Source organism: Ahaetulla prasina, chromosome 4 (assembly GCF_028640845.1).
Source record: "Ahaetulla prasina isolate Xishuangbanna chromosome 4, ASM2864084v1, whole genome shotgun sequence".
Taxonomy (NCBI): Eukaryota; Metazoa; Chordata; class Lepidosauria; order Squamata; family Colubridae; genus Ahaetulla; species Ahaetulla prasina.
The window spans coordinates 123,411,002-123,435,844 of record NC_080542.1 but is presented as its reverse complement, the minus strand read 5'-3'; the positions used below and the strand labels follow the sequence as shown (position 1 = coordinate 123,435,844).

The 24,843-nt window shown below is 35.8% G+C and overlaps 1 protein-coding gene across 4 annotated transcripts in view; it reads right to left on the bottom strand.

The window, feature by feature from the left end:
* ZNF804B (zinc finger protein 804B) overlaps positions 1-24,843 on the bottom strand; it is a 267,029-nt gene that overhangs the window by 25,508 nt on the left and 216,678 nt on the right. For 3 of the 4 annotated variants that reach the window (XM_058182224.1, XM_058182225.1, XM_058182226.1), the window contains one exon: positions 21,741-21,884. The exons of the other annotated variant lie outside the window; for it this stretch is intronic. In XM_058182224.1, coding sequence (XP_058038207.1) covers positions 21,741-21,884 — 144 coding nt within the window. The remainder of the gene's footprint in view (positions 1-21,740; positions 21,885-24,843) is intronic. 4 annotated transcript variants of the gene reach the window in all.

Sequence of the window (24,843 nt, the reverse complement as noted above, 5' to 3'; positions counted from 1 at the left end):
GACCATGAATTACATTGCGAGTTAAAAGAAAGAGAATGATAATAAGAGAGGATGAAACTGCAGATTTTAAAAAAAAGAGCCAGAATGAGAAAACTTCGTAGAAAAGTATATATCTTAAAAAAAGCTTTCTGCCAGAGAAAGATAGCATTATTAGTTTCCCTCATTTCAGGAAGATTGGTTTTGTCTTCATGAGGTATATGATTCCAACCATTGTTTTGGTTTGTGTCTTCTTTTAATTGCAGCAAATGGGCAGTTATGGCTTATTCCATATATCATAAAGCAAACCATGTCTTAAAGCAAAGTATGGCCCAATTACACTTGAGATCTTATGGACAAAGAAAATGCCTGATATTGCTTATGTTACCCGATGAACATTTATTTTGCATATGCAATAATAATCTGGAAGGAAAGAAGAGGCACAAATTCACAGCCATCATGGCAATAAATGTGATGGTGGGTTTGATCAATAAAAACATTATTTCTTTTAAGAATCTAACTAAATTAGGCATTACTAGTCTAAGTAGTATTTATTTAGAATCAAAATGTATATCCTTTATAGAGCTAGGACAACTCAGCACAGCTGGCTTGGTGTGGCCAACTTGCCACTGCCAAGTTGCTGCTATCAACTCACCAATGCCAAGTCATCGCAGAACAACTCAACATGGCTAAATGACCATGGGGACAACTTGCTACAGGCAGCTGCAGGGAGAGCCAGGGCAGGTGAACAGAACACAGAGTGGTGGTGGTGGCTGGGCATGTCCCATTTTCACTCATACCTACTGTTGCCATTGCCTCAGGCCATTTGGCTGAGGGCCGAATGGCCTGCGGCATATTCACAAAACCCACTGTCCCTGCTGCTGCACCAAATGGTAGCTTGGCGGTGGCAGCGGTGTGTGTGAAAATGGAAGGCATCCAACCTCCTCTGCTCCCTGCCACCCGCCTTGTCCACCACCACTACCCTGCATAGCCCTAACACTGCTGCTAATGCTGAATAGCCCACAGCAGTGGTGGCAGCAACTGGGGTGAAAATGGGGAGCTGCTACTCTGTGCTCTGCTTTCCTGTTTGGTCACCTACCCAGCTTTCTTCCAGCTGCCCATAGCAGTTTGTCTCCAGGGCAAGTTGCACATGACGAGTTGTCCTGCAACCACTTGGTGGCTGTGATTTGGCAGAGGTGACTTGGCAGTGGTGAGCTAGCCGCACTGACCTGTCCATACCTAGCTGGCTGCACCAAATTGACCCATTTTGATTCTGTATTTCTGCATAGCTAAAAAGATATTAGTACTTCCAAAACACATTGTGGAATATGTCCACCTTGCTATCTTCATTAAACACAAAAACAAAATCATTCATGCATTATAACAAAGTGTTATGTGGGTTGCTGTGGGGTTTTTTTGTTTTGTTTTGTTTTGCATACCTTGAAGATTTGTTATTCATTTATTTACAGCACCAAGATCAGCAAGATTCTTAAACTCTATTGGTCTTAATTACATTGCTAAATTGTGCATATTAATCAGATAGATGGCAACAATCTTTACTCAGAATGGGCTATAACTAGTGCATACATTTAAAATGGCACAGAATGGCAGTAAAAAGAAGGCAATGAATTAGATCCACTATATGAAGGAAAATAGCTGCCAGAATAGCATTATCAGTGTTAAATTTATAACAATCTCTTAAAATTACCTGAATTTTGAATAACAGAAATGAAAATTGAATGTCAAGCCATTTATGCCCACGGATGAGAGTTTATAAAAGATTTGAGGGTTGGCTCAAATACAATGAAAAATCATAAGGGTTCAAGTTGAATAAGAGTACGCTTTTATAGTCATAAATTGAATTTGAAAGCAAAAACTGAAACTCCCTCACAACCCATATTGTTAATTTTGTGTTAAACTTCTAAATCAGTTAAGATGGTAGGGGGGTAGGGATAGGAGAGGGATCATGATAAATGTGTTTAAAATATGGCCATGTAATAATTGAATTAATTAAAAGGAGCCATATGATCCATTTTTAATAAAAACACTTTGTATGGCCCTACATGGTTTCTCAATGTGGTTTCTGACATGCTATTGAAAGAGTGGTATAGCCTTGATCAATGAGATTTGTGCCTCTTTGAATTACAGTGTAGATAAGGCATGAAATTATCTAGTCCATAGTTGTAATTGAGTGTGTAGAGATTCTCAATCAGATCTACAAGTTCATTGTTCATTCACTATGCCTCTTTGTGGCATAGTGGTTAGAATGCAGTATTGCAGGCTATTTCTGCTGACTGCAGGCTGCCTACAGTTTGGCAGTTCGACTCACTGGCTCTCGGTTGACTCAGCCTTCCATCATTCTGAGGTCAGTAAAACCCAGAGTGTTGGGGCAATATAGATGGCAACAATCTTTACTCAGAATGGGCTATAACTAGATTATTATATTTAATTGCTATGTAAATTAATATTTAGGAGATCTAACCATGGCTTTCTAAATTGGTTTCCCAGAAAAATTCCCCCCCTTCCCTTATGCACTGAGCCGATAGATTTATAGCAATTTACATTCCTACAGTTAATTAGAAAACCAGAGTTTGGTAACATTACTGAATCTATAACATATATGAGTTGAGTATCCTATAAATTTTATACTGTTTCATATTGTGGTATAACTTTGACCAGTTTTAATTTAGTGAAGATTGAAGCATTATAATTTCACTTCCATAACAAATTAGAGGGCCAGATTAACTGGAAATAAAATTTTGAAATAAATATAAAAATAATTTCTATGGTTTGCTTAAAATTCTATTTGAAGATTTTGAACTTGAGAGTAAGACATTTTCATTGGGAAAATGTGGATTAGAAAAAAACATGGAGGCAAGGAGACTTTGGAGACTGGAAACTAGAGCAAGCAGAAAATAAACTAAGTATTATAGTGAATGAAGAAGAGACCCATCAATAAGAATGGAGAGGAATATTTTAATTCTGGAAGAATTCAAGGATATTTGGCAACTATGTACCCGGGCTTTTCTCTTAAGATTGTCTGTTATAATAAAAATGAATTTAAAACAGGATATAGAAGGGGATATAACTGAGAATCAGATTGTTTTGAATATGGATTTAAAATTCACAGGATATTATAATGATACTGACAAAGATGTTATACATAACTTATATATGAAACCAGTTAATATTTTAATAACTGAAAGGAGCACAACAATGCTAAATCAGAATAGAATTTAGATATATTAGTTTCAAATCAGAAGAATTACTTGGACAACTTTCTTATTTTGGATTTACAAAAAAGGTGTGTTATATTTTTCAAGGAGTTCCTGAGAAAAAATAAAGATAAAATGAAATGAAATCAGGTTTGGCTTAAAAGAAATAAACATAAAGAGTTTAAAAAGTATTTAAAAAAAAAACAAATTAGATTTATTCAATCAAAGTTTACATATAAATGATGGGGCTTTTTTTATTTAACCAGGATTGAACTAGACTTTACAGATTGGTTTGTAGATAATATTTACAAAGAAGAAATTTTGTTGTAGTTTTAGAGGAAGTGATAAGCTTTGGTATTAAAACTGGAAGAAAGTGTTACATTTGCAAAGGAGAAAAGATGAAGAGAAAAGATGATAAGAAATTAATTTGTAGTACATTATGTGAAGGGATTAAAGATTAAAATTTTCAATATGTTGTTGTTTCTGGTAGCTCTTAATAGAATTTTTCTTGATTAAGCTTGAATGATGCTTTAAAGATTTGTTTATGCAGTACATCTAAGACATGGAAAGAAAACTTTTTTTGTTATATTTTTAGAGAAAATGATAAGTTATTGCATATAATAAAGAAATATGGAATTCATTTACTTGTTTAAGGTTTATATACATATCTGAGTAGTTAGACCACAGCCTTTGATGTTGGAGATTGAGATACAAATCATGGTTAGTAGGTCTTGGGGATTCTTTGGCAAAGGTCTTTGGCCTTGGGCAAAGCCCCCCTAATGCTTCATCTGCTTACTTCAAAATATGAGAATGGCACGAACTACGATGATCATGCTGGCTCAGATGTTGTCCAAATTAATCAGATCTTTATCAAATGTTGAGGAACAGCACAATCTGATGATAAGTGAGCAACTGGAACAAACCATAAATGACGGGGATAAGAGAATCTGGAATCGAAGTCCTTGAGATTGCTAAACAAAGGTTGACATCACTGGCTACTAAGCTAATGAGATACACTAGGAAAGTCAAGGCCAAGAAGATAAATGCCCTGTAGAATCATCCAAGGTACACTCCCAATTTAATGCAATAACACAGTAACAGCAGCAAAAATGGAACAGTACTGGAAGAATATAAGAGAGGAAGAGAAGGCATATAACACCAGTGCTGAGAGCAGACCACAACAATTTCCCGAAACATGAACCAGTTACCATCACAGTAGCAGATATCCAGCAATTGGAGTGGGAGGGAAGGATTTATTTATTTATTTATTTTATTAGACTTTTATACCGCCCTTCTCCCGAAGGACTCAGGGCGGTGTACAGCCGAAATAAAATACAGAGTATATACAATTAAAAGAAATTAAAAGAAACTATTAATAAATGGCCGATAATTTAAAAAATTTAAAAAATTTACAAATGTTTAAAATCTCTAAAACCCCAATTTAAAATCAACTATTTATGCCAGTCCTGCTTGAGTAAATAAGTATGTTTTTAGCTCACGACGGAAGGTCCGAAGATCAGGAACTTGACGTAAGCCAGGGGGGAGTTCGTTCCAAAGCGTCGGTGCTTCCACAGAGAAGGCCCTACCCCTGGGAGCCGCCAGCCGACATTGTTTGGCGGACGGCACCCTGAGAAGGCCCTCTGTGAGAGCGTCTGGTCGATGGGAGGCATACGGTAACAGCAGGCGGTCTCGTAAGTACCGGGTCCTAAGCCATGGGCGCTTTAAAGGTGGTAACCAGGATCTTGAAGCGCACCGAAGACCACAGGAAGCCAGTGCAAACTACGGAGCAGTGGTGTTACGTGGGAGCCTCGGCGGCTCCCATTACCACTCGCGCAGCTGCATTCTGGACTAACTGCAGCCTCCGGGTGCACCTCAAGGGCAGCCCCATGTAGAGAGCATTGCAATAATCCAGCCGAGGCGTAACCAGGCGTGGTGACCGTGCATAAGGCATCCCGGTCAAGGAAGGACGCAACTGGTGAACCAAGCGAACTTGGTAAAAGCCCTCCTGGTGACGGCCGCCAGATGTTCCTCAAGGACAGCCGCCATCCAGGAGGACGCCCAAGTTGCGAACCACCTCCTTTGGGGCCACTAACTGCTTCAACAGTCAGCTGCGGATGCAGCTGACTGTACCGGGGTGCCGGAATCCACAGCCACTCCGTCTTGGAGGGATTGAGCTTGAGTCTGTTTCTCCCCATCCAGACCCGTACGGCCTCCAGGCACTGGGACAGCACTTCGACCGCTTCGTTGGGGTGGTCCGGGGTGGAAAAGTACAGCTGAGTGTCATCAGCGTACAGATGATAACTCACCCCGAACCCACTGATGACCTCGCCCAGCGGCTTCATGTAGATGTTGAACAGGGTAGGCGAGAGAATCGACCCTGGGGTACCCCACAAGTGAGGCCCCTCGAGGACGACCTCTGCCCCCCTGTCAACACCGACTGCGACCGGTCAGAGAGATAGGAGAAGAACCACCGATAAACGGTGCCAAGCTCCGTCAGAAACCTCTCCGGGTCCATCAGGCGCCTGGGACGGAACCAACGCAGCGGCTCCGTCTCCCTGCGGTGGTGAGCAGCGGTTCGAAAGTCTAGGATGTTTAAGAACATGAAAAGCTGGACAGCAATTGACTGACACATGATCCATATCTACTGGCTATAGAAATTGATAGCACCGCATGAATGCTTAGCAACACAGATCAACTAGCAGATAGCAATAAGCTCCATGCAGACTGGCATTGGGAACCACATTATGGAAAATAAGAAGGTAAGATCCTGTGAGACTTTCAGATCCAGACACACAAGCAGGTATTGGCCAATCGGACATTAGAGTCCTAGACAAGGATCAGAAGACACTGGGGTAATAGATGTAGCAGTACTATGTGACATCAACATCAGGAAAGTAGAGTATGAGAAATTGGAGAAATATCAGGGCCTAAAGGAGAAACTGCAGAAAGTAAAGACCAAAATGGTCCCGTTAGTGGTAGGAGCATTCAGAGCTGTGACTGATAAGCTGGGAGAATGGCTTCAACAGATCCCAGGAATGATATCAGAGCTCTCTGTCCAAAATAATGCACTGCTAGAAACAGCTCACATCCTGTGCAGCACCCTCAAAGTCCCAGACCTCTGATAGAAGGATCTGAAATTGAGGAAGCCAGAGAGTACCCATAAGGGTGAGAAGGTTTGTTTTAAATATAAATTTCATGACACATCCACATCCACACAAAACATCCACATGCACACAAACCAAATGTCAGGCTCCATAGACAATTTATTGTATAAATTACATTAAATGTTTGAATTGGTAACCATTTTCATATTTCCTGACATTTGATGCATGACCTTTGAACATTTCTGACTAGAGTAAAGAAGTACTGTAGTTTTACTACAGTAAAAAACTAAAGTAGTTTTTAAAGTAACGTTTTCTATGATGCTTGAAGATTCTTGTGTGATGGTTTCCATTAAACAGTCTACAGTATTGGCCTTCGGCCTAATTTTTGGCATATCCTACATGTACATGCATGACTGGTATTACAGGTGATGAGAGGAAGCAGGAAGATTTTTGGTCAGGGAAATGAAATTAAAAGTTACAGAGAAGGAAAATAGGAATAGGAACGGGAACGGGAACAGGAACAGGAACATTCCTGTTCCTGTTCCTGTTCCTGTTCCCGTTCCCGTTCCTATTCCTATCTAACAGGAACAGGAACAGGAACAGGAACAGGAACAGGAATAGGAATAGGAATAGGTGTCAGGCTGCCTCTGATTATATCTAGGAAAGAATTCACCTTGACTTCATTTGCAAATAAAGAAAAGTACTTTTACTAGATACATCTTGACTGCAGCAGCATAAAGTTGGATCTGAGACAAAATATGGCTAACATTCCATACACCCCATTTGTCCCTCCTCTTCTTAGGAGGTCAGGCTGGTCTGGTCCAATGTCAGCTCCTTCTCGGCCCCCATGGTAATCTTCTTCCGCCGTTCTCTAGCTGTTAATCATCTCAGGAATGCAGTCTGTGTTGAAAAAGCCTGCGCTCTAACATTCAGCCATTAATCACCCCTCCCCTTCTGTTATGTCAGACGACACTCTTAAAGGGCCCTGTTCCCTTATCCTGTATAGGGCAGTGATACATCTTACATCCTTAAACTATTTTACATTACAGAAAGAACCCAATACATTCTAACTACTGAATATAAATTGTACAAAAAATATGTGAGGATTGGAGTGGAGGCTGACAATAGGAATAAAGTAGAGTAGAGTACAGTAGAGTAGAATAGAATAGAATAGAATGGAACAGAATGGAACGGAACAGAAAAGAATAGGAATAGAATAGAATAGAATAGAATAGAATAGAATAGAATAGAATAGAATTTTTATTGGCCAAGTGTGATTGGACACACAAGGAATTTGTCTTGGTGCATATGCTCTCAGTGTACATAAAAGAAAAGATACGTTCATCAAGGTACAACATTTACAACACAATTGATGGTCAATATATCAATATAAATCATAAGGATTGCCAGCAACAAGTTATAGTCATACAGTCATAAGTGGAAAGAGATCGGTGATGGGAACGATGAGAAGATTAATAGTAGTGCAGATTCAGTAAATAGTTTGACAGTGTTGAAGGAATTATTTGTTTAGCAGAGTGATGGCCTTCGGGAAAAAACTGTTCTTGTGTCTAGTTGTTCTGGTGTGCAGTGCTCTATAGCGTCATTTTGAGGGTAGGAGTTGAAACAGTTTATGTCCTGGATGTGAGGGATCTGTAAATATTTTCACGGCCCTCTTCTTGATTCGTGCAGTATACAGATCCTCAATGGAAGGCAGGTTGGTAGCAATTATTTTTTCTGCAGTTCTAATTATCCTCTGAAGTCTGTGTCTTTCTTGTTGGGTTACAGAACCAAACCAGACAGTTATAGAGATGCAAATGACAGACTCAATAATTCCTCTGTAGAACTGAATCAGCAGCTCCTTGGGCAGTTTGAACTTACTGAGTTGGCGCAGAAAGAACATTCTTTGTTGTCCTTTTTTGATGATGTTTTTGATGTTAGCTGTCCATTTTAGATCTTGCGATATGATAGAACCTAGAAATTTAAAGGTTTCTACTGTTGATACTGTGTTGTCTAGTATTGTGAGAGGTGGAATTATGGAAGGGTTTCTCCTAAAGTCTACCACCATTTCCACGGTTTTGAGTGTGTTCCATTCCAGATTGTTTTGGTTGCACCACAAGGCTAGTCGTTCAACCTCTTGTCTATATGCGGATTCGTCATTGTCTCGAATGAGACCAATCACTGTTGTGTCATCTGCGAACTTCAGTAGCTTAACAGATGGATCATTGGAGATGCAGTCATTGGTATACAGAGAGAAGAGAAGTGGGGAGAGCACACAGCCTTGGGGGGCCCCTGTGCTAATTGTACAGGTACTTGATGTGATCTTGCTTAGCTTCACCTGCTGCTTCCTGTTTGTTAGGAAGCTTGTGATCCACTTACAAGTCTGTTCCGGTAACTGTAGCTGGTTTAGCTTAGTTAGAAGAATGTCTGGAATGATGGTATTGAATGCTGAATTAAAGTCTACAAAAAGGACCCTTGCATAGGTCTTTGGAGACTCAAGATGTTGTAGGATGTAGTGCAGAGCCATATTAACAGCATCATCTGTTGATCTGTTTGCTCGGTATGCAAATTGCAAGGGGTCTAACAGCAGATCCATGATGGTTTTCAAGTAGGAAAGCACTAGCCTTTCAAAGGTTTTCATGACTACAGATGTTAAAGCAACTGGTCTGTAGTCATTCAGTTCCTTGATGGTGGGCTTCTTCGACACTGGGATGATGGTAGAGCGTTTGAAGCAAGAAGGAACATAGCACATCTCTAGTGATTTATTGAAAATATGGGTGAAGATGGGGGCCAACTGGTCAGCACAGACTTTTAAGCAAGAAGGAGTTATCTTGTCTGGGCCTGGAGCTTTTCCTGGCTTTTGTCTGTGAAATAAGGTCCTGCACTTCCTTTTCTGTGACCACTAGGGGTTGTGAACCCAATGAAATGGGGTCAGTTGTAGGAGGCTTGGCTATTGTTGGTGTGTCTGAGATGGGGGTTGTGGAGATAGGTGGCTGTAGTTTCCTTTCAAACCTGCAGTAAAACTCATTCAGGTCATCTGCCAGATGTTGATTACCTTCAGCCTGGGAAGGAGGTTTGCCATAGCCGGTTATATTTTTAAGAGTTTTCCTTGATGGTGGGAATCATCAGTCACCCTATTCTATGGGATTAGAATAGAATAGAATAGAATAACATAGAAAAGAAAAGAAAAGAAAAGAAAAGAAAAGAAAAGAAAAGAAAAGAAAAGAAAAGAAAAGAGAGTTGGAAGGGGCTTTGGAGTTCCTTTTAGTCCAACTCCCTGCTTAGGCAGGAAACATAATGACCTTAGAAACAACCTAATTTATTTATTTGTTAGACTTCAGTTCTATCTTTTCTTCAGAAGCTTTAGAGTTTTATACCAGATCTCTTGTCTTCAAGTTATTTTGCTTATAACAACTACAAACGTGTATGGTATGTTGGACTGGGTGTTAATGATTGGCCCAACCTAAGGTCCTAAATTCCCATAGGATAAATGGACTTAAACATGGGTCTCTCAAGCATAGCATAAGAACATTATAAACTCAGATTGACTGTACTATATTTAAAAAGGAGCGTGTGTGCTAGCTTCATACATGCTACATTCACCAGTAAGAGAAAAGAGAATCACTTCAGTCTCAGCTAGACTCTAATGAAATGCTGTTGCCTCTTCTGTTGCTACCTGTTGCTCATTCCAGAGTAATACAGATGTGTTGACTCCTTCTATATGTGTAGTTCAATACATTTATATATTACCTCAATATCAACATAAAATTAATTTTGTTCATGATTAGACCATTCAAATGAAAGAAACTTGTAGATTCTGCTAGGAAAAAGATTCTTTTGATTACCAATATTAACGTATATCTTCCACTATTAATTGAAATAAGGTGAGGCATCCATAGCTTGGTGTCCATCGTCTATTCCAGACTTTTGAACTGAAAACATATTCTTAGTTTTTTTTTCATCTACAAAATAAAATCTGGATTATGTCAACTATAGGTATGGAGATTTGGCCTCAGAGATGGAAAGCAAGTCTGCTTTGTTCTCCATTACTTGCTCATTTGTTCTACAGTCATTAGCCACTCAGAGCAGGGAGATGGGTGCCATAAAAAATTAATAAATAAATTTAAAAAAACCCAGATATTTCCTACTAGCACTTTTGCCTCCATTGTTGATAAGCATAAGTATTTTATTGTTAAAGTATAGTTTATACAAGTAGCTATTTGACCGAAATGGGTTAATGTCTCCTTTTTAATTTTTTGTGATGCATAGTACATTTACTTTTTGAAAAATGTGCACATCTAAAGGAAAATAGGGAAAGGAGGATAGCGAAAATCTTAACATTGATCACGTCCTGACATGCACAGCAACTTGAGATACTAGAATCAGATAACAGAATTCTGTACTTCTGTGTATAACGTCAAATTGTTGTAAAATGAAGGCTCTTTCTTTAATCATGAAATGAACTATCTTGTGGGCTTTCTTTCCCCTAATTCCAAAAAGACTAAACTGCTATTTTATCATTTAAATTTAAATTTAGTCATAAAAGGGGTAAATATAATTTCACAGTATATCAAACATTTAACAATAAAGCTTATCAAGACATTACAGGCTAAAGATTCTTTTATTTCTTGCTAGAGCTTTCTGAGGGCTTGATGACAAGAAAATCCTATTATTGTGAACAACCTGTCTCTTTAGGGATGATTTCAGCTAATTTATTTGCTTAATAAACAAGTATCAGCAGAGGTCTTTTGCATAAGGTATATTGGTTCTTAATAAAGCCCACCTAACTATAGATTTATGAGTTTAAAATAAAGACTTGTATAAACTGACATATAAAATGGGGATATAGTGCCTGAAGTCATAACAAGTGAGAAGATTGTGTTCAGTGGCATTTGATAATTTTATTCCTCTTGCCCAAGCACTGATTTCATAAATGTGATTGTGTTAATGCAGATGTTAAGCATTTTAGCAGAACTAGGCAATCAATTCATATTTCAGAAAGAAATTCATTTTAGAATAGGATGTAGTATTGATTTCAATTTCAAAATGATATTGGGATAAAGAAAATAAAACATAGAATTCATTAATGAGATGCTACATTAGGTCTTCTCATTATTTATAATTTCAAATTATAGCTAGGGCCTATATTGCATATAGTGATTATATATGCTTTTATAGTGAATAAATATGCATTTATTCTTTCATTTCTTTTGTCAACTTATTAATTCATACACACAGTTGTATAATAGCCAGTTAAGGTCATATATCAGTTTGATTAAGCTAGTTTATTTAAGATTCTGGCAAGGTAGGATTGATTCTTTAGCGAGACAGAATCAATCATTCTAGCTTTGCCCAGATCTAGAACTTCCAGAACATACATTTCTGATATGGAGCTCTGAAATTTTGAGGCATGGCCGCAAACATTGTTTTTCTACCCAGTTTTCTTTACATGATTGCTGTGGGGATGCAGTTCTGAGATAATGCCAGTCTGAACTCTCACAATAAGTGCAAGATAATTATGGTTTGAAAGTGTTGTTAATTTAATTGCTTTTAAAATTATTTATCCACCTTCTGTTGTTGATATAATATAGTTACTGATTTGTTATTATTTATACATTTTCCTCTACACAATTTACCCACATTTTTTCTTTGTTAGCTAACGTAGATTTTATGAGTTTGCTGTCCCAAAAAAATTTGAACATTGATAGTCAGCTCCACCTCATGGAAGCACCTTTTACTTTTGTAAAAGTAAAAGTGAAAATTAATTTTGTCTTCTTCCCTGTAATACCCACCAAAGTTAGATTTTAAAAAAATCTTAGCTTGAAAACCCTGCATCAGTTTCACAGACAGTTGATATACTTGAAAGTTCTGCGTGGACAAAACATTTTTTTTAATGTTAAAAAAATAATCTTAAATTATTTCTTCCATGTTAGAAAATGAGAAAATTAAAGATCCATTTTAACAAATTTCACTTTGGCTTCTGGAGTAAATAAAACTGTACAAATTTGTTCATTTGGATCAAATTTGGCCATTTCTGGTTAAGTCTAATAATCTAATAATCTGGTATGTTATTTATTGTTTTTAAAATAATATTTATATATTTGCAGATCCCTCGCATCCTGGACATAAACTGTTTCAACTCCTACCCTCAAAGCGACGCTATAGAGCACTGCACACCAGAACAACTAGACACAAGAACAGCTTTTTCCCGAAGGCCATCACTCTGCTAAACAAATAATTCCCTCAACACTGTCAGACTATTTACTGAATCTGCACTACTATTAATCGTTTCATAGTTCCCATCGCCAATCTCTTTCCACTTATGACTGTATGACTATAACTTGTTGCTGGCAATCCTTATGATTTATATTGATATATTGATCATCAATTGTGTTGTAAATGTTGTACCTTGATGAACGTATCTTTTCTTTTATGTACACTGAGAGCATATGCACCAAGACAAATTCCTTGTGTGTCCAATCATACTTGGCCAATAAAAAATTCTATTCTATTCTATTCTAAAAAAGAAAAGGGAAAAAAACAAAGATAATTATGATAGAAATGCATACATTACTAAAGACAACAAAACACATAGAAAAAGTGCTTTAAAAAGTGAAAAAGTAAAAAAAAATGACACATTGTTTTAGTAGTGAACAATTAGAACTCTACATACACTTATTTAAAGCAAATATCCAAGTACGGATGTTTCCAATTTATTTAACTATCACATTTGTAAAACTTAGTGTATTTGTGTAAATGAGTCTCACACTTCATTATACTTGTCTATACAAGGTCTATGAGATCTGTGTCTATAGGCGATTCATTCATAAATGGCAAATATAATCAACTCCTCAATCCATTGAGTGAATAGGAATATTTAACTTTCCAATGCTGCAGCCTTTGGCCATAATAAGGGCACAAAGAATCCACTTACACTATACTTTCTAGTTGTCAAATTTATGTTCAAGAGAATATTCTGAAAATTTTAAGGCATTCTCCCATTTTATAGGACATACAGGAACCTCTAATTGTTTATTTCACTTATTTATTACGTAGCATCTGCACATCAAACTGATTTATTGATAACAAATATCTATTAAAAATAACAGTAGGTTTTCGTTTTAAAGGATTTAACAAGTTGTTATAGTATCACAGATATTGCAGAAGCTGAAAATGTTCCTGGTCCAAACAATGTTTTTAACAAATATTATAACTATAAATATGCGATTGGGTTAACACAGCCGATGTTCAAAATTAATCCTCCTCATCTATCATCCAAAGTCAATATAATTGCTTCCATATAATTTGTCTTCTTGGTTCAAAAAGTTCCCAATTTTTAAAGTTGGGTTTCCTATAAAGTTGATTTAGACCAGGGGTCACCAACCTTTCGGACCACAGGGATCACTAAATTCATAATTTTAAATCCCGAGGATCAGTAATATGAATTTTGTAAAAAGATCAATAATATTTAGTGCAATATAAAAAATGCAGATAATTTTTCTGCGGACCACTAAAATTTTCTTACAGACCACCAGTGGTCCACGGACCACTGATTGGTGACCACTGATTTAGACAATTGTTTCTGGGGGTACAAATACTATCCATCAAATGAAAGATAGCTAATATGCTTATTCCAAAGTTACCCAAATCAGAAAATTAATTTAAATTGTTGGCCTCTAATATTAAATATCATGTTTTTATAATTCCAGATTCAGAAAACTAAATCTTTTCATTAATTGGTAATTGTACTTTCTATAAAAAATATTCTCAAAACTGAAGAACCCTGTAGAATTTTCTGAACAAAAATATATTTTCTGAAAATATTTTCCAGATATATGAACTTGAATTCCTCTCAGAATATAAAAATCTGGGAATAACATTCATTTTGAGAAGATTTACCTATATCCAAAGGGTGAAATGATAATCAACGACTGATATCTGAAGAAACATCTCTACATATTTTATTTATATTACATGTTTAGCTGAGTTATACAGTATCTTTTGGTATACATATATCTAGATGTATAATGGATTCGATACAAATATGGAATTGATATTCCTTAAATCAAATTTTCACTGTATTGATATTGCTTTGATTTGGACCAGTTAATAGAGTGTCCTGCTATTTTACTCAAATCCATTGAAGTTTTATATGTTTCATCTCTTTCAGATCTAATAATTAGAATAATTGTTCTATTTTTTATTAACTGAGAAACTGGATTTTTCATTGTTTTCTCAGCATCTCTGTCATAAATAGGTTAGCATGAATTCCGTCAGCTGTCATATTACACTAGTTAATTCATACTTTTTTCTATTTTTCACAAATGGGCATTTAACAATCTGTGCCAATAAATGTTTCAGTTAATCTTTTAAGGTATTTTCCCCTTTATCTTCAATTTTGTTTTTGTATAATGCTTAACCAATAATTCAATTACATTCTTTATATGCTTCAAATTCAAAAATTTGGCCACCTGAAATCATCTGATCTGTGGAAAGGTTTTATATCTATATATTGTACAAGAATACATATGCCTGTATAAAATATTCATAGTTTTTTTTTCTTTTAAAGGAAAATGTAATTCCTTGCATTGGAGTGCAGTCAGGATGACTGAATGGAGTTGAATATTTACTGGCCAGATGCCCTTTCTGACACCCTAATATTCATAGACAGGTGAAAGATTTAAAAAATCTGTTATCTCTCCATTATAGATGTTTACCATCACAGATGAAATCTCTGCATCTCTTTATAAAACATTCATTTCCCAAACTTTAGAAAAATTAGCATTCAGTGTTGCCCTCATACACAAGTGAACATGTTGCACAAACAGCTGCTCTGTTTCTTTCAATCACTGTTGACTTTAATTTTCATAAGTAACCAAATGAGTCTCTTTCTGGAGACTCATTTAACATTTTCAATACATTGTGCATATTAAATAATTAACTATAATTAATCTGAATGTGTGGTGACAAATATGCAAGGCAAGGCTGGCTTTTAGTGAAAATAAAAATTGGGACATTGAATTTTAGTGCTAGCTCTATGGAAAGCAGCAGAAACATCTGGGACAAAACCCATTCCAGCTTAACAACATTCTGACCTACCTCCCCAAGATTTTTATTTCACCTTCTTATTTCACTAGAAATATAATTCTTTTATCCCAAAATAGCTTCTATAATAGGCAAATAAGGTTGCTGAGTTGTAAGTCTATAGTTAGGCAAAGGTTGATAAAATCCATGATTGTAGGTGTTTCAATCTTTGTATATTTGCTAGAGAATTCCTGGAAGCCTGGCACTCTGACAAGTTGTCATCAATAGACACATAGACATAAAAAACATTTAGATAATGTGCAAAAGAGACAATCAACAAACCAAAAAGCGAACAAGAAGACAAAAACACCTCCTCACCAGCAATCAACAGCCAGATGAGTAGAGATTAGCACTCAAATTAACATCAGACCAACAATCTAGAAGTAAACAATACTCAAACCAAGGAACTGACAGACACACTAACAGTAAACAGCCCAGCCAAAGAACCTCCAAGATCACTCACACGAACATTGACAGGGCAACCCACTAGTACATAAATTGAGAGCAAATCCATTCCTTACTAGCAATGATAATATTACCTTGTTGGAATAATTAAACATCTGCAAGAAAACCACCAAGTTCAGATATCAACAATGATCCTAACTTCAATGCTGAGCAAAAATATTTTCTTTATCAGAATTTCAGACAGATGATAGAAGACACAAGAATCAATATTACCACATCTCTAAAATTATAAAATATGGAAACAGACATAGAAAAATGCATTTCAGAAGTTGTCTTAACTCAGAAATAGTTCCAATCTCGAACTGGCATGCAAAAAGATACAATGGACAATAGTAATTTATTTAAAGATGACAAAATAACATGGAAGGAGTATAATTAAAATTATGCTCAGCAGAGATCTCAACATCAAAGGAACCTTATAAGATATTCTCTTTTTGCAAGAATTTCTAATACTGTAAAATGATGTTAGAGGACTGTTATTACCAAGTGGGAAGATTAGGGAAATATAGAAAGCAACAGAAGAATCCATAAAGGTTCTAATGAAACTATGACCACACATCTGGATACTGACACAAGAACTACAAAACTGGAAAAGGTCAATCTTTATTCCAATATTAGATAAAGGCAACTTTACATATTGTGCAACTATCATACTATCATACTATAATATCTGGAGAAGAAACAAAAAGGGCTATGTAGCAAATTTCAAAAACCGCTACAGAAATATATGTAAACAAATAAAAATTGAATGTACTAATTATCACACCAAGCAAGAAGAAGACCTTCTATGCACAAATTCCAATCGTGCTTTTTATAATTTTGTGAATAATAAACTTAAAGACTCAAGATCCATCCCACCACTAAAAAATTCTAATGGTAAAGAATGTAATGATGAAACAGTTAAAGCAAACCTCTTTAACACATTCTTTGGCTCAGTCTTTGTAAACAGTAATGGGTCTTACCCGACTTTCCCCAATCATACCAACAATGAGTACAACAATGAGTACAACAAACTAACACATATTGACTTCACAGAAGATACTGTTGAAAAGGCTCTTCACAAACTGAAACCATCTCTATCATTGGGCCTGATGGACTATGTGCATACTTTTTAAAAAAACTTTCCACTAATATAACAGAGCCCCCAAGCATAAACTTTGAAAAAGCTTTCACGACCAGTTCCCTTCCTAAACTTTGGTCACTAGCCACAGTCATCCCTGTCTTCAAAAAAGGAGACCCCAGCCTAGTTGAAAATTACAGACTAATCTCTCTATGCTGCGTCACCTGCAAAGTAATGGAATCTATCATCAACCAATCCATTACCCTCCACCTAGAAACAAACAATCTACTCTCTAATAAACAATTTGGTTTCAGAAAAAAATTATCATGTAACTTACAACATCTTCACTGCAAAAACATATGGACTACAAATCTTGATCAAGGCAAAACAATTGATGCAATCTACATATACTTCTGCAAAGCTTTTGACTCAGTAGTACACGATAAACTTCTCCTAAAACTAAAATCCTACGGTATTTCAGGACCCCTCCACAATTGGATATCTGCTTTCCTATCAAACAGACAACAAGTGGTCAAAACTGGCAATGCTATATCGAATCCTGTTTCTGTCAAAAGTGGTGTTCCCCAAAGCAGCGTTCTTGGACCAACACTCTTCATATTATACATCAACAATCTCTGCGACCATATCACAAGTAATTGTGTTCTCTTTGCTGATGATGTCAAACTATTTAACACCAACAACAACACAACTACCCTTGAAAAAGACCTTGACTTTGTATCCGAATGGTCTAAAACTTGGCAACTCCAAATCTCAACCAGGAAATGCTCAGACTTACATATTGGAAAAAAGAACCAAAACACTAAGTACAAGCTTGATGGTCACTACATTACAGATGACCACCACCCTGTTAAAGATCTTGGAGTTTTAATATCAAATGATCTAAGTGCCAAAGCCCACTGCAATTACATCACAAAAAAAATTCTTACGTAGCTTCTTTTCCAAAAACACTAACTATTAACCAGAGCATATAAAACATTTGCTAGACCAATTCTTGAATACAGCTCGCCTGTTTGGAACCCATACCACATTTCTGATATCAACACAATTGAACGTGTCCAGAAATATTTTACAAGAAGAATTCTCCACTCCTCCAAATACAACAAAATACCTTATGCAACCAGACTTGAAATCCTGGGTTTAGAAAACTTAGAACTCCACCGTCTTTGACAAGACCTGTGTTTAACTCATAGAATCATCTATTGCAATGTCCTTCCTGTTGAAGACTACTTCAGCTTCAATCACAACAATACAAGAGCAAACAATAGATTTAAACTCAATGTTAACTGCTTCAATCTTGATTGCAGAAAATATGATTTCTGTAACAGAGTTATTAATACTTGGAACACACTACCTGACTCTGTGGTCTCTTCTCAAAATCTCCACAGCTTTAACCAAAAGCTCTCTACTATTGACCTCACCCCATTCCTAAGAGGTCTATAAGGGGCGTGCATAAGAGCACAAATGTGCCTACCGTTCCCTGTCCTATTGTTCCTCTTCATTATATCCAATTAATATAGTTATTACATACTTATGCTCATATATATGTTTATATATTATATAGTTATTTCATTTTAATGTTTATATATACTGTTGTGACAAAATAAATAAATAAATAAATAAAAAATAATAACAAGTACAATTTATAGCTTTAAAACCGAGAATGAAAATTGTGAATTGGTAGAAATATGTTGTCTTTTCTAATTGATTATCAACAGTAAAGGAACTTGTTGAGAAATGTACTTTAGACTAGCTCTTGATAGGTGACCAATGAAAGCCTTGAAAATAAATTTAGACACTGTGATATGTCCACATTCACAAAGATTTGGCTAGTACCTGCAATGGTATTTTCTGTAATACCTCATGGAAGCAAAAAGTAATCTTTGAAGAAGCAAGATAGATAGCATACTAATAATAAAAATGTCATGGATAGCTAAGGAAATTACAAAAGAATCCCAGAACAATTCAATTTAGAATTCTCATTCAAAGTACAAATGACATGCTTAACTGACCATACCTTAGACATTATTTAAAACCTATTTCTACAGAAAATTCTATGATGCTGGGAAAAGACAAGAAGAAGAGGAGAACCAGCTGATTTTTGGAATTATGGATGAGTTGCTGGAAGACTTAAATGACTATGTCAAGAGTAGATAATCCTGAAGAAGTTCTATGTCCCTATAAGAGTCAACACCAATTTGGCAGCATATAATCAAAGCACAGCTTATGAGAGGAACAACTATTTCTCCTTTTTTGCAATGTTATGATGTCTTTAAAGTCTTTAAAATATTTTCCATTGAAATCAGTTTAAGAAATTTTAATGCTTCACAATTGTCAAAAATGGGAAACATCTGTATGTGAAATTATTCAGTCTTAATTACAGGTCAAGAACAAATCCATGTTGCCTTTTGGGTTGCATTTTTCAGAAGTAACTTACCTCTCTATCTCTAGCCTTGAAAGCCCTAGGCATCAAGCCAGTTGTGTGCTTAAGATTGGGCTAGAATGCAGTGTCCTATGTTAAGCCTAGTGCCTTAATCATTACTTCAAACTGTCTCTCATTAAGCCAATTAACCTTAATAAATTATATGACATCTATATGGGAAATTTATCGATTGGTTAATCCAAATAAGGTATTGCCTAAGAACAGAAGTTCAGTTAAATTTTGATTAATGCCTTGAAATGCACAATTTAGCTAAAAAAATATGTATTCTAGTTGATGAAAAGAAATCCTTTATGCAACTTTTTTATTTGAAGGTGGTCTTTAACGCAATTTAACTAGAAAGAAGCTATGGACAAAATTGGCAGAACTATAGATTGCTACCTTCTCTGATTATAATGCGGCATGAAAATATCAATTGCAGGTTACTTATGCCAATTTCAAGGGACATTGTGTGGTACTACACTTTTTAAAAGGAGTTAAGCAAAAGTGCATAATTGCTTCTCTTCTCATGAACTTTTATACTAATTCTCTTGTTCAGGGTGTGTTTAAAAATGAATTTCAATCAGCTAAAAAACCCTGTTACTTAGCTTTCTCTATGCCAGGGGTGCAATTTTATACCTGATATAGGTGGATATAATGGAAACTCTTAATGCCTAACTATAATTTTACAATAAAGAAAAATGTGTCACCAGCTATACCAAATTAAAGGTTATTCTATTTACACATTTGCAACTTTGGTAATTATTAAATCGTTGGTAGAATTGGATCACTGAATATGTCTTTTTCATCCTTATTCCTTCACTCTGTGGATCAGCTAGTCCAGCTATACTTACCTTGTAGAGCTGCATTGAAAAAGCACAACTCTGTGTGAGGTTTAAGTTGTCTGATTAAAAATATAGGCCATTTGTTCTTTCATTACTAATCTGTCATTTTCTCTTATAGCATTAAATGCCCTTTTTAAAATTAAAAAGAGTTTTATTGCTTTTAACTATGATTTTTTTTATGATGGAAAGCAACCAAGAAAAAACAACTGATGCATCAATATGACATTTCTATTTTGAATAAATCACTGTTTCTGAGAATATATGTCTATGTGGGGAGGCCTATGAGTATATGCAAAGTAAAGGATGGTAATACTTGGACTCAATCAATATGAAACAAACAAGAAATTAACAGAAAAAGTTGCTTTGGAAAATATATGCTTTTTTTAATATAAAATGAATTTTATATTATTATAAGCTTTTTACAGATCAACTAAATAGTGATATTTTTCTTTTAAAAGAATAACCTGTTTTATATGGTTTTGAAATTTTTAAAAATGTTTTATGTTTTTATTTTAAATTTGTCTCCTTAGTGATAAAAAAAAGGCAGTCAGGGGGAAAGAAAACAAAATTTTATAGCTATTGGATCATTGCAATCTGAAATCATTTAATGCCAGATGAAATTAAATCAATAAGAAATCTTGGTTCTTTTGTGCTTTGCAAGTATTAGTCTAGTCTACTGTATGATTTTTATAATTAGAAGAAGCTCTTTTTGCAGCAATAAATACATCACATAGTAAAATATTGGTTTTGGGTCACATGGTTGGGAGGAAGTAAAGAAATCAGCAACTTTCCTACTGTTACTTGATTACCTTCTCCTAAGGTAATTTTTTTCCTTGAATTCTTTTTACTCCACAATCTTTGCGCTGATTCAGTTCATTTTCACATTCAATCTTGTTATTGTTGTTATTGTCACTTATTCTGCACATATATTCAATTTATCTCATTCTGTTCAAGCTATGGAGAATTATGTAGTTGGAGTTAGGATTCTACCTATATGTATGTTGATAGAAGTACAGAGCTCCAATTCTAATTACATATTTTCGTTCCAACCCTCTATTAGTTTGTAAGGAGTAACATAAAGCATTCTCAGTATAGTTTTTGGACATTCTTTTTTTCAGTCCCTCTGTGGACATAGAAGGCATGGATCTACCCTGCTTTCAAATTTGACCTTTCTGCTGTTGGTTTCTCCCAGTATACCAACTACAATCGCTGTTTATAAAGTTATTCTGCTGAAGGACAAATAGACATAATCCTGAACTCCTTTACATAATTTATTTCCAAAGGGCTAGGTCTAGGAACAATAGAAATTTGTAAATAAACTTGCCCTCTTCTATAATAAAAATTGATACTGTGATATGGGAGACTTGGTAATCTTAAAAAGTCATTTCACTTGAGGCTGAACTATTGAACTGATTATACGAATTGGTCTAAGTATAACAAGTTATGTAACAGCACTTGAACATACACTGTAATCACCTCCTACAAGCTGATTACACGGCTGGTTTGCCAGGATTGATGCAATAAAGCAAAATATTTGATATGGCTTTTTAGGTTTACCTGCTTATGTGCATGATCATAGGAATTGATGTGGTTGTCAAACTCATGGTGTTTATGGTACTGCTTGTCACATAATTCACAGTAAAAATTAGCCTTCACATCTTCCAAAGCCCTTGCTGCTGCCTTCTCCTTTTCAGCAAAATCCTGCAAGGGCAAAAGCAGATCAGTAATACTTGATTAGTATCAATGTTTTTGTCCACAATTTCCTATGCTGTTTGTCAACGTTCCAGAAAAACCCCTCCTGCAGAAAAGACTCTGAGGCAAACATCTTTCAAAGTTATTTTACTAGCATAGGTAAACTGGCACAGCTGGATAAACTCGTATCTCGAGATCCGGGTTTTCCCTCAGTAGTACAAAATCCCAGACCACCACCCCCTTGACTCCTCTGCTGATCATGTGCTCCAAACACCAACCGTCCCATCTCGAGGCATCACTCCACCACTCCTTCTCCAGATGCAGTCTTGGCCTGACCTTGACCGGCAGGAAGAATGTTATTATGTCTAATGGCCCCTTGTACCAAACCCCTCCTTTCTCCTACTTTCCCACACAGGAGAAAGTGGCAGCGTGGAAGCCTTCGGCCTAGTATGGCTTCCAAAGCTGACACTGTTGTTACAACACAGAATGAAAAGAATGGTACAAACAAGCAGCAAGTTTCTTGTTAATTTTTTCACTTAATTTTGCTCTAAGGAACAGAACTCTGTGGAATGCATGTTGTGTCACAATTGTTTAATTATTTGGGCTCTATACACCTTGTTTTAGAAAAAGGCAGTACCCCCTTTTCTGTGGAAACCAAAGGTCTCTGATAGCTTTTATCAGCAATAAAATATGATTATTTATCATAATAATATGGAAAATATGTTCCTTAGGTAATCTAAAGCAGTGCTTCTCAACCATATTTCCTGAGGAATATTAGATGTTGAAGTCCACACAATAATTGTCCAGGCTGAGAAACACTGATATTTTACTAGATATAAATCTATACATAAATATTAAAGAAATATTAATCTGGTTTAATTATTGCTCCAAACATACTTAAAGACTGCAGCTGACAGTGCAAAAGAACAGGAATACAAAAAAGAGGAGATCCATAATAGGATATTACTGTACAGGGATCATGGCCCCAATCCTGTTAGCAATTCATACATTAAGGGCAATAAAAGGAACAAGCATATATATGGTTGAAATCAGTTAATCATCTTAGAAAGGTTGATAGCTATGTTAGACTTCTCTAAGCGTATCATTGCTCTTCATGACTGTATCACAAGTGATTGAATTTCTCTTTTAAATCTAAAAGAGTAGTATAGAATTCGATCACAATAATATACTGTAAGTTTAAATTTGTGGCCATGCCATACTCAAAATCAGTGATGACTAAAGCAGTAACCTTGTATATAGTAGTGTGACTCAGGGACCCCTTTAAATAGCAATACCACTTAGATTAATATACTGCTTCACAGGGCTTTATAGCCCTCTCTAAGTGGTTTTAAAGAGCCAGCACATTGCCCCCAACAATTTGGGTCCTCATTTTACCCACCTCAGAAGGATGGAAGGCTGAGTCAGCCCTGAGCCTGGTGAGATTAGAACTGCCAAATCTGCAGCTGACATAGTTTTCTGAATCATGCATGATAGATACAAACTGAAAAAATGGATTAATTGCTAGATCAATTAACTCAAACTCATTTAGATTTTTTTTAATTCCAAAACACTGGACTACCATTTGAATACCATCACACTGACAAAATCACCAGCAGTCAATTGCAAAAGGCAGCTTTACTTGAAACAGTTTACATCCTACAATGATACCTGTAATACCATCAAACCACAACATTTGCCTATCCCAGCTCCTTGGGAAAGGCTCAGTAGGTGGACCAAATACCAGTCTAATCATCTGGATGACTATGTGACCAACCATAAACATATTCCACCCATCTATCTTCCATTAATGAGTATAATTTTTAATAATGAGAGCTAGTTTGATAAAGTGGTTAAAGTTATGATACCAAAAACCAGGAGTTTGTAAATTCTAATTCTTTGTTCCATTGGGAAAAGGCAATCTGTGATTCTGGGTCAGTCACTATTTTTCAACTTTAGGAAGCAATGGCAAAGCACTTCTGAATTTCTGTTAAAACTATTGCAGCATCGTGTCTAGGCTGTTACCAGGAATCAAGACTGACAAAAAGCACCATGCAAATTCAAAAATATTTACAATAAGATTAGAGAGCATGATAATTTAAGCAGTAATCTTACTGATATTTACTGCTTCTGTTTGAGCAAGGTTTTTCTTTTACAATCACATGTTTTCAGTGGTTTTAAGCCTGTAATATGAATTCCGGGATGTATGTCATATGATAATTCCATTACTGCAGATTTTTTTTTTTGATTATTGAAACAGCTTAGAGAGGTTAACAGGCTTACTTTAGGACACATTTTACATAGGCACTGTATTTCTAAAAATCACTTTTTAGATGCAATATTAAACTTTTTATTTCATATCTTTTATTTCATTTATTTTTTTTCCATTTCATTTTATTGTACTATTTATTTGGTAGCCTGCCTTGACACATACAATAAACTATGTTCCACTTAAAACAGTATTTTTTGGCTGTATTTCTTGGCATCAGTCTTTAATAAACCACTGTCCTTCCCTTTCCCCATCATTTCTGCCTCAAGGGACTGGCTTGTTAAAGTAATATGAGGATGAGTGGGGTTGCCATTTTCCGGAAGTTAGTACCATCGTCCCCAAATTCTTGACTGGTTGGTTGGATCCAGCTTGTGATAAAAGTGCAGGCAATATAAGCATATCCTCATAAGGTCTCATGTAATGCACAGTCTGCCATTTTGTACATTTTTACTGCTGAGGTAAATTGTAGAACAGAATAAAGAATAGAATAAAGAATAACATTAGTGTCTAAAACAGAAAAAATTAAAGTGTCTAAAGCATTGAAAAATCATTAAAGGTAGATTGTACTATAACTTCAGTTATTCACTTATTATTAGTCATGTGTGGAAGGAAGACTTGTTCAATCCAGCCCTGACATCTGTGTAAGGGAAATCTGAATCTACATGTTACTAGATTACCTAGATTACAGAATGAGACTACATT